Below are 12,170 nucleotides of genomic sequence, written 5' to 3' on the forward strand. Positions count from 1 at the left end.
ATGCACCCCATCACTACATATACATCGATACACCCTCCACCCCTCCACCCCTCCATAGTGCGGGATTTAGCTCAGTCGGTTGAGTGCTCGATTGAGGTGCATGTGTCGCAGGATCGAACCACCTCGATGGATCCACTCAGCTGACTTGTTGTTTTTTATCATTGCAACCAGAGCACCACAATTCGACAAAGACCGTGGTATGTGCTATTCTGTCTGTGAGAATGTACGTATCAAAGATCCCTTGCTGCATTAAGAAAAATGTAGCGAGTTTCCTCCCATGGCTACTAGTCAGAAATACCAAATGTTTGATATCCAAAAGCCGATGATTAATTAATCAATTTCCACCAGAGGGGGTCGTTAAACAAAACAAACTGTAACTTTAACACACCCCTCCATATACACCCCACCCCTCCATATACACCGGTGCACCCCACCCCTCCATATACACCCCACCCCTCCATATACACCGATGCACCCCACCCCTCCATATACACCCCACCACTCCATGTACACCCCACCCCTCCATATACACCCCATCCCTCCATATACACCCCACCACTCCATATACACCCCACCCCTCCATATACACCGATGCACCCCACCCTCCATACACACCCCACCACTCCATATACACCCCACCCTCCATATACCCTCCACCCCACCCCCCTCCATATACACCCCACCCACCACTCCATATACACCCCACCCCTCCATATACACCGATGCACCCCACCCCTCCATATACACCCCACCACTCCATATACACCCCACCCCTCCATATACGCCGATGCACCCCACCCCCCATATACACCCACCCCTCCATATACACCCCACCCCTCCATATACACCCCACCCACCACTCCATATACACCCCACCCCTCCATATACACCGATGCACCCCGCCCCTCCATATACACCCCACCACTCCATATACACCCCACCCCTCCATACACACCGATGCACCCCGCCCCTCCATATACACCGATGCACCCCACCCCTCCATATACACCGATGCACCCACCCCTCCATATACACCGGTGCACCCCCAGCCCTCCATATTCACCGGTGCACCCCACCCTCCATATACACCGATGCACCCCATACCTCCATATACACCGGTGCACCCCACCCCTCCATATACACCGATTCACCCCATACCTCCATATACACCGGTGCACCCCACCCCTCCATATACACCGATGCACCCCACCCCTCCATATACACCGATGCACCCCATACCTCCATATACACCGGTGCACCCCACCCCTCCATATACACCGGTGCACCCCACCCCTCCATATACACCGATGCACCCCACCCCTCCATATACACCGATGCACCCCACCCCTCCATATACACCGATGCACCCCACCACTCCATATACAACATTTACAAATAAACAGACAGGAAAGAACACACCACGATCTTCGACCAGTTGTAGTACACTGGTTGGAAGGAGAACAAAAAACCCACCTGAATGGATCCACCGAGGTGGTTCGATCCTGCGACGCAAGCACCTCAACTACAACGACAAAGCAACAAACAAAGGGATCGAAAAAGTTAAAGTTTGTTTTGTTTACCGATACCACTGGAGCAAATTGATTTATTAATCATCGGCTATTGGATATCAAACATATGGTCATTTTGGCATAGTCATAGAGAGAAAACCTGCTACATTTTTCCATTAGTAGCGATGGATCTTTTAAATGCACCATTCCACAGACAGCTGAGCACATACCACAGCATTTGATATACCAGTGGTGGTGCGCTGGCTGGAACGAGAAATAGCCGAATGGGCCCACCGACAGAACGGATCGAAAGATTATGGATCTCCACCATATATTGCGAGATCGGCCATTTCTTAACTGATCAGCCGAGGTTGATGATTATGCATCCCCACCATATCGAGGGGTTAGTGCCAGAACCACTTCAATCTGAGAAAACTGCACTGAAAACTTTGGAATGCACTTAAAAATCGAAAACTTAACTTTTGCTAAATATTTTGCTTTTAGATGCTAGCAGTTATTTGGTTTAGTATAAACCTTAAAAGTTTTGTCTGCTAATAATAATAAATCATGATGTAATTAGATGAAGAACTATTTAATTTATTCTGGTTCCTGGAACTTGAACACAAACAGCTCCAACCAGCATGCCAGAGCAAGCTATTTTATAAACAGTTTTTCTTACAGTCCAGCATATTTGACAAATTGTGTGAAATCTCAAGTCAAGGATAATGTTATCTTGCAGTGAGTCCACGTGGCATACAGTACACGTTTAATTTCGCAGCAGCTCTGAGACACCTAATTGGGTCTGCGTTGTTAATACTTTGAAAATGGAAGTAATTGTAAACAATAACAAATTATCTTTGGATCCTAGACCGACCGCGCATCAGACGAGTGTTTTACCACTGTACTACGTCCTGCCACAGAAAGAGAAGTTGCAGGCTACAATCAGTAAACACTGAAAACAAACGAGTCTCGGTTACTTTTGTTTATCGTCCACAGGAAACAGAATCGGGAGTTACCTCCCTGGAGCCAGTTTCACGATGACATCGTAATTGTACGTCTACGACTAACAGTTATACCGGTCATACATTTATACGTGTTTGGCATCTATTACACGCAAACCGGCCTCGGTGGCGTCGTGGCTAGGCCATCGGTCTACAGGCTGGTAGGTACTGGGTTCGGATCCCAGTCGAGGCATGGGATTTTTAATCTCTAGATACCGACTCCAAACCCTGAGTGAGTGCTCCGCAAGGCTCAATGGGTAGGTGTAAACCACTTGCACCGACCAGTGATCCATAACTGGTTCAACAAATTCCATGGTTTGTGCTATTCTGCCTGTGGGAAGCGCAAATAAAAGATCCCTTGCTGCCTGTCGTAAAAGAGTAGCCTATGTGGCGACAGCGGGTTTCCTCTAAAAAACAGTGTCAGAATGACCATGTTTGACGTCCAATAGCCGATGATAAAATAAAATAAAATCAATGTGCTCTAGTGGCGTCGTTAAATAAAACACACTTTACTTTACTTTACTATTACACGCAGGACATTGCATCATTACGGATGATGGACATTTTTAAGGACAAACGAAAATGAAATATGTGTACTTCAGACTATATTGTTTGTACTTTTTATAGCAATACGAATTGAAGGTTAGTCATAGATTTACGTTTACGTGCAAAACTAGTCCCTTATGGAATGAATGAATGACTGTGTAATGACTCCCTCAGCACACAGGGACACATCGGCTATTGGGTTTCAAAAGGTAAGTCCATGGAAATATTATTTATACAGTTATGTAAAATCCACCGTGTGAACTAGAATGCTCAGTAACTTATGTAACTTGTACCTAATCCATCTGTTGTTTTTCAAAAGCTATACAATATGTCAATCAATCAAATCAAATCAAAACTAGGTCGACGGTGTTTTGTAAAACTTGGCCCTGTTTTGCATTTATGCATTTATATTGATATTTATACTACATACTATAATAAGTCAAGATTAAAACAAAAACAATTATGTTACTCAGTTTATTCTCCGCAGGAAACAAAACTGGGAGTTATCTCGGCATTTGCACGGGCATGCTTCCGAATGATTGACCTATTTCATGCAACCGGAAACCCAGCTCTCGCCGCACCACCATGGCGACGTCTGCTTGTATCGCTTCGACCCTCCGGCCCTGACGGCTAGGAAATACATGTTAGCAATCGTTGTACAGTAGATGTGGTACCAACGACACTGTTTCTTCATCTTGTAGAGGAAGTCATGATCGCAGGTGTGCCGACTCACACCTCTATACCTGCCCTGCAATGGACAGTAAGGTTTATGTTTGTTAAACGACACTGCTAGAGCACGTAGTCCGAAGGGACGTAGAAAGTGTGGTTCTTTCCATGTCCGAATTTTGTGACGTACCAGATATATATAGCTGGTATTCAAAACTTGCTGGACCATGTTTCAACTGTTTGTCAACCGAAATAGTCCAAAAGTAATTTTCTTCATACTGGTAAATATAATTATTTGGTTGTAATGTTTTTTTTGTAGGTAGATAGCTGAAAGCATAAACGTTATATTTCAATCCAGCAGTTAATATATATATATATATATGTTTGGCGGCAAACGCTGTTATTGCAAATTTAACATAGCATCTTTACTTATATCGACAAATGGATGTCAACCACACACACACCACAGACTCCCTGCTGTCTGGACCCATCAGCCACATGCCTTAACTGTCTAACAATCACACACTCCTACTTTGGTTCATATTTTCTGTAAATTGGAATTATATAATCTGAACAGGGTGGTGAGGTGGTAATTTTGACTCGCAGGTACTCCGATTTACATTTCTGTACTTGCCCTGCAATGGACAATAAGGTGTGTGTTTTTTTGACACGCGGGTACTCCGATTTACATTTCTGTACTTGCCCTGCAATGGACAATAAGGTGTGTGTTTTTTTGACACGCAGGTACTCCGATTTACATTTCTGTACTTGCCCTGCAATGGACAATAAAGTGTTGTTTTTTTTGACTCGCAGGTACTCCGATTTACATTTCTGTACTTGCCCTGCAATGGACAATAAAGTGTGTGTTTTTTTGACTCGCAGGTACTCCGATTTACATTTCTGTACTTGCCCTGCAATGGACAATAAGGTGTGTGTTTTTCTGTCTGACGACACCACTAGAGAACATTGCATAATTAATCCTTGGCTATTGGAGGTCAACAGACCCCTAATCCTAGCACCAACTCTCTGCCGGTCTTGGTCCATCAATCACAGCCCTTGATATTTTTCTTTACCACCCTGTACACATATATGTATAGAGAATAATACATGAGTGGTCGTTAAATACCACTTATCTTACAACGAGTTGTTTTAAAGTGAATCTAACGGGCAAAATCGAGTTTGACACGTTTGTAATCAACGAGTTGTGAGATAAATGGTATCTAACGGACACGAATGTACTATTCTATTTCTTACATATATCCTAAAATAAACCAGGTTTTAAGCTAATTTTTAATTTTTTTTTACTAAAAGTTATTTATAGCACTTTCACTTGTAGCTAACATACGCGACACAGACAAATGTTTGTCACAGTGCAATTGATTTCGGTCGTTCTGCTTTTCCATTGGATGTATGACATTGGTCACCTAGGAGTAGTCAGTCGTATGTCTTGAAATTGTTAACACACATACATGTATAAATCAGTATTTGTTAAAAGCAATGTTTCTAGGGGGTACGGGGGTATGATCCTCCGTAACATTTTTAAAACTAGGTGTCCTGAAATGCAATTTACAAATAATATTTATCTCAGCCTTAAGACTTACTACCAATATTTTTTATTCGGAATTATTTTGAGGGCTAGAGCACCCCTCCCCACCCCCCTCCCACACACACACCCCTTCTTCGACGTGCCTGATGTCACTTCAATACGATGTGGTGTTAAAATATCTATACACAAGTAACACATAAGTAACACCCAACGTTTCTGTTAGTATGTTACAAATAAAATACTCACACAATTGTAACAAACATCGTGTCTGTTACAAGCGCCCGTGAATAGATCCTTGTAGAAAAAGGGGAGATTACCGGGGATACTGCATCCGTTTACCGAGTAGCGCTTGCACCTATCACCGGCTACTTCCGGTATGACTACAGCCAGACAGACGACCAGAATACACAGTGCTTCTCTCAACATGGTTTTCTTCTGTCCTGAAACAGTTACTAATAAAACATATATAATATATATGTAGTGGTTATACACGAGCACTAGAGTACTCGGGTACGGGCCTAGTCTAACAAGACTCGAGTCGGTTAACAGGACTCGAGTACCCGTACCAGGTGCAATACAATGAAAAACTATAATATAATGGACAGTGTAGGACACTAATTTCAGCAGCAGACAATCAGCGGTATAAGTTACACAATATTTACATGACCATGCGCTAGTTGCTCTTTTTAAAATAGCCGTCCGTCTATCACAAAACTGAACATGTAAAGCGGTTTCTAAATGCAATACAATGGCATGATTTGGCTTCCATGTTCAGAGTTGGATTTATGATGCATAATGCTATTTTACTTTATTCCTTAGCCGTAGTCTCATTATCATCTAGTGTAAGTGTCGGGTACTCGGGTCCGGGTCGAGTTTGACCCTCACGTACTCGAGTGCAGTATTTTAGATTTTGGACGCCCTAAAGACTTGGTCAGACCGACGTCGTGTTCGTGCGATTCGTGAGATTCTAGATATCTATGATTGTCCCCGACTCGACTACGATATTACAGTCTTTAGTTGTGTGATCACACTGGAAACGATGGATTTGCGACGCATCTGAGTCAGTCGTAGGGAAATCGTACTACATCGTACGGCCGTCGTACGAGGTCGTACGACTTCATTACAATTGTCTGTCGAGAAGCTGGCATCGTCGTAGGAACACTATCCCACGTTATGTGGTACATGTGAAAATGTCGTACCATTAGCTGCGACGTCATACGATACCCTAGAATCCCTGGAATCGCAGCCAGGTTTTTAAACATGACCCAAAAAAGCCAAGACGTCGTGCGAGGACCCCGGTGGCTGCGACGTCGTTCAACGTCGCACGTCTTAAGACCAGTGTGACCGTAGCTTTATACAAATACTTTACGAGGTGTATTCCTACAGTTTTTGATGTGGGGCCTCCGAGGCAAAGCTGATGATCTTCTCAAGACCAAGTTTAAGTTCAAGTTCTTTACTGCTTAAAGTTTTTTACAACTTATCAGCTGTTGGGATATTCACCAATACACCAAGTATGTGTGGGTATAACTGACTTGTACCCTACTTGAGCCACTTTGCATGCTTTTTAACAGATGTATCGTACTTTATAATATGACCTCAGACTAGAGATATCCACCCATTTGGGAAATGGATGCCAGAAAATATAGTTTTCTTGTTATGTGATTAACGGCTGGGGAGCTGCTTTGTATGCTGAATTGTTACACTGGGTCTGACAGGCAAGAGGCTGCAGTTAGTGAATATGTGCAGAGCCTCGACAAATACCGATTAACATAGACTCGGTTGATATGTTCCATATTTAAAAACACTTGTGATGAAACCTCTATTTATTGTGTATGAAACCAAAGTGACTCGACAACTAAAAAAACAAAACAAGAAACAAAACAAAACACCATGGAATAACCTCTATATATTTGCAAGGCTGCGAGGTGACATCATAAACGTTAGCTGGATGATAATTAGACCTTGAATTTCAATTTCATTATCTTTTTTATCGAAACTGACGTAAATGGAAAATTAATATTGTCAGAAACCTAGCCTATAGTCCGTCCCTTTCTCTTACAAAAATCATTTGGTAAATATTTTCAGTTTTGTTTGACGTGAGAAGAAAAGTAAAATTGTTTTCAAAATAATAATAATAAACTAATTTTTGTCTGCAATTTAGAAATTAATCTGCTAGAAATAAATTTCATAGTATGGAAAAAAGCGTTCTCTGTAGGACGGACCGAGTATAATAACTGAGTGTCCGTTAGATGCCATTTACCTCACAACGAGTTGTTTATATAAAGAATAACACATGAGTGGCCGTTAGATACAATTTATCTTACAACGAGTTGTTTATATAGATAATAATACATGAGTGGCCGTTAGATACCATTTATCTTACAACCAGTTGTTTATATAGAGTNCAATTTATCTTATATAGACAATAATACATGAGTGGCCGTTAGATGCCATTTATCTCACAACCAGTTGTTTATATAGAGAATAATACATGAGTGACCGTTAGATACCATTTATCTCACAACCAGTTGTTTTAAAATGTATCTAACGAGCGAAAGCGAGTTGGTACGTTCTTAATCAACGAGTTGTTTGATAACGGACACGAATGTATTATTCTATTTCTTACATATCCTAAGAAAAACCCCACGGTTTTAAGCTAATTTTAACATATTTTTCGACTACATGTTATTTACAGCTGTTGCACTTGTAGGTGACTTACGCGTCGCAGACACATGGTTGTCAGGTTAACTATACGTCACAATGTAATCGATTTCTACCGTGCTGGGTTTTTTATTGGACGTATGGCATTGGTGACCTGGTCATCAGCCAGTCGTATGTCTTGAAACTGTTAACAGGCATACGTGTCTAAACAATTATGTGTTATCAAAAATAACGCATGGTGTTCTCACCAACGGGTATGTAAGAAAGCTATTTAACAATAAGCTGAAATCAACAATCAACAACATCTCGAAAACTAAGTATGTTTTTAAAAGAAGGAAGGAAATGTTTTATTTAACGACGAACTCGACACATTTTATTTACGGTTATATGGCTTCGGACATATGGTTAAGGACCACACAGATTTTGAGAAAAGAAAACCGCTGTCGCCACTCCATGGGCTACTCTTCCCGATTACCAGTAAGGGATCTTTTATAGCGAGAGTCTAAATCGTAGACACTGAGTATCGTCAGTTAGTGAGTGTCTACTGAATATTCATGAGCAAACGGTTGATCGACATCGAGATTTTCCGACATCGAGTAATGTCCTGGTGTATTATATAAAAATTATTCCAACTGTAGATATTAATGTAATAAGTAATTAATAATATACAGAGTGGTTAATAAATTGTGTAACTGAATGCTACGTAGCGTATATCAATGTCGTTGTTTGTTGTTTTCCTACTCTCTTCTTCTGTGGGATAATCCCGCCGATATTTTGATGCATCTTACACCAGTGGTTACGGTTATCTAAACGTGACAAAATTGTAATGCACGTCCGTAAAACCTATTTTGATAAACAAATAAACAACTACAGAATAAATTAAAATAATTACTGTATACATGAAAAAGAAAGAAAGAAATTTTTTATTTAATGACGCACTCAACACATTTTAATTACGGTTATATGGCGTCAGACATATGGTTAAGGACCACACATATATTGAAAGGAAACCCGCTGTCACCACTTCATGGGCTACCGTTTCCGATTAGCAGCAAGGGATATTTAATATGCACCATCCCACAGGCAGGATAGCACATACCGCGGCATTTGATATACCAGTCGTGGTGCACTGGCTGTGACGAGAAATAGCCCAATGGTCCCACCGACGGGGATCGATCCCAGACCGACCGCGCATCGAGCGAGCGCTGTACGACTGATCTACGCCCCGTCCCAGTATAAATGAGTACAGGTCAAAGCGATTAGAAAAATGTTGTTCACTAACTTTAATTATAATTATTTGTAATAACAATTGTCCTAAATAAACATAATAACAACAACACAACAGTACATTTTAATGTAGACATGCCAATTCAGTATGAATATGACGGCTTAATCCATTATATAACTGATCAGGGTAGATTTTCTTTTCATATGTAAAAAAAAAAAAAAGTTATTTTTTTAAAAATAAATACATATGAATAACCTTACTGCATATTTACTATCCATGTCAGGAGTAGTTTTCAGAAAAGGAGATCTTTAACATTTTAAAAGGGTGGATTTTACAGTATGGTACATAACTACCGAGGGTACATTGATGTCATCCACTGAATTGACATTTGGCTATTCACATATATATACATTTTTTAAATAATAATAATAATTTCTTATAATATGGAAATCTACCCTGATCATTTTGATAATGGATTAATCTATCATATACTTATTTAGTTGTTAGTGTCTATATAAGAAGGTGTTTACTTAGCTGAAATATATATTAGCTAACAATAAGTAAATTAATATACCATATTTTGGGAAAAGTACCCTCGGTAGATGATTTTGTACCCTCGGTAGTTACATACCGTATAATCCAAATATTAAAAAAAAAAATAATACTGAAAAGTAAAATAAAAACATTCTTATAATTTGAAAATCTACCCTTATTAGTTAAATAATGGATATATATACCTAATTATTAGTGTCTACATAAGAAGGTGTTTACTTAGCTGAAATATACAATAGCTAACTAATACATACATTAATATACCATATTAAGACAAAGGTACCCTCAGTGGATGATCTTGTACCGTCAGTGGTTAAGGTACTCTAAAATCCAGGCTATTAAATTCTTAAGTGTCTCATTTTCCTACAACTATTCCTAGCACGGATAGGAAACATACAGTAAGGTTATTCACATACCCGGTATATTATTACAATAATAAAGGAAGGAAGGAAATGTTTTATTTAACGATGCACTCAACACGTTTTATTTTCTGGCTATATGGCGTCAGACATATGGTTAACGACCACACAGATATAAAGGAAACCCGATGTCGCCATTTCATGGGCTACTCTTTTCGATTAGAAGGAAGGGATCTTTTATATGCACCATCCCACAGACAGGATAGTACATACTACCGCCTTTGTTACACCAGTTGTGGAGCACCGGCTTGAACGAGAAATAGCCCAATGGGTCCACCGGCGGGGACATACGGTTTCCTCCAGACCAACCTCACATCAAGCGAATGCTTAATCCACTGGGCTACGTCCCGCCCCGCGTTTACAAAAATAGAAAATGAAAATTACAAATAACAAATTGTAAATAAACCCTGATCATTTAGATAATGGATTAATCCATCATATTCATATTGAATTTTCAGTGTCTGCATTAAAAGGCATTTATTTAGCTGAAATTAACATTGCAGATAAAATGGAAAATCTACACTGATAAAATTGAAAAACTACCCCCAGCATATATAGTACTAGCCCGAGTACTCTGATTGTAAGAGAGCTAGACGGACATTTGGACATAAATATGCGTAGTTATGTCCAAATGTCCGTCTAGCTCTCTTACAGTCAGAGTACTCGGGCTAACATAGTACATGTGCAGCTTTAGTGCAATCTAAAGCCCTGACATTAGCCAAATAGCATGTACCACATTGTTAGGTCATTTAACCCCATACCGACCATTCCCGCACCTTACCTGTAGGTGGTAGATAATGAATTAACTCACGAATATATTCATTTTTACATATATATATATATATTCATATTTACATATCTGATACAGGTGTTAAAAACCCTATGCGATATATTATATTATTCACGTATTATTAATATTGTCTCACGTTTACAAACGATTAACTATGCAGCGTTGTTTGTAGTCCGATACATCTGTCATAAACTCAGTTGCTGAGTTGGCGGCAGGTGTATCGGACTGCGTAGATACAGATTAGAAGAGAAAAACGCTCAGTTATAAAACATTTGTATTACTTAATATTTTATTAAATTCTCGTTACAATAACACAAATCTATATTTGGCATAATTTACCAATATACTTGGGAATTAGTCCTACTCGTTCATAGTTATGTTTATTTCCCACGGAAACATTAGACTCCTTTGTGACTGGGGGCCTGGCTTAAGAAAAAGGGCGTAGCTTAAAAATTGCATTTCGCGAGATGTTACATCCTGCTGGCTACGATTAAGTATTTCCATCTTTTATATGCATCATCCCACAGACAGAATAGTACAAACCACGGCCTTTGTTACACCAGTTGTGGAGCAGTGGCTGGAAGGAGAAGTGCCCAATGGGCCCACCGACCGTTGTTAATAGAAAAATATCACTGCACACATATGTGCGATATATATATATATATATATATATATATATATATATATATATATATATATATATATATACACACACACACACACACACACATACAGATTATAACATGTACAGCCAACTGGAGGTCGTCTACTGTTCAGTGTCGATGCTGAGAACCAATCGAATTACACGACCAGTAACTGCATGTCACGGAAGTTATTGAGTATCCATTTGTTTTTCAATTACAATCAGAGAATTACAATGGAACTTTACTTTCACGAAAAATAAACCCAAAGCTATAGACATGGACATATAAACACATTTAATTTTTAATGTTTAAGATGATTGAAAAAGTAGACATAACCAGGGTAAAAAAAATAGACAAAAAAACGTCTTCACGACGATCATCTTGTGACCGTTATAGCAGGTTCAACCTGTGATTGTGGGTGAAAAATAGTGACCGATGGCCGTTATGGACAGATGACCGTTATGTACAGGTAAAATAAGGAAGGAAATCAATTGGGGAAATTGATAGTGGCCGTTATGTACAGGTGACCGTTAGACCAGGTTCGACTGTATATATATATAAATATAAATATATAAATAACTAGAGCTTGCTCGATAACCATTACTTCTC

At 39.7% G+C, this 12,170-nt stretch overlaps 1 protein-coding gene across 1 annotated transcript; it reads right to left on the bottom strand.

Annotated features, from left to right (window-relative positions):
• Positions 1-3,515: 3,515 nt before the first annotated feature.
• On the bottom strand, positions 3,516-5,719 carry LOC121386683. The gene is made up of 2 exons (XM_041517672.1): positions 5,514-5,719; positions 3,516-3,803 (listed from the first exon to the last, which is right to left on the bottom strand). The coding sequence occupies exons 1-2, from the start codon at positions 5,691-5,693 to the stop codon at positions 3,600-3,602; spliced, it is 384 nt and encodes a 127-aa protein (XP_041373606.1). The 5' UTR covers positions 5,694-5,719; the 3' UTR covers positions 3,516-3,599.
• Between the last annotated feature and the right edge of the window lie 6,451 nt (positions 5,720-12,170).

Source organism: Gigantopelta aegis, chromosome 12, assembly GCF_016097555.1.
Source record: "Gigantopelta aegis isolate Gae_Host chromosome 12, Gae_host_genome, whole genome shotgun sequence".
Classification (NCBI taxonomy): Eukaryota; Metazoa; Mollusca; class Gastropoda; order Neomphalida; family Peltospiridae; genus Gigantopelta; species Gigantopelta aegis.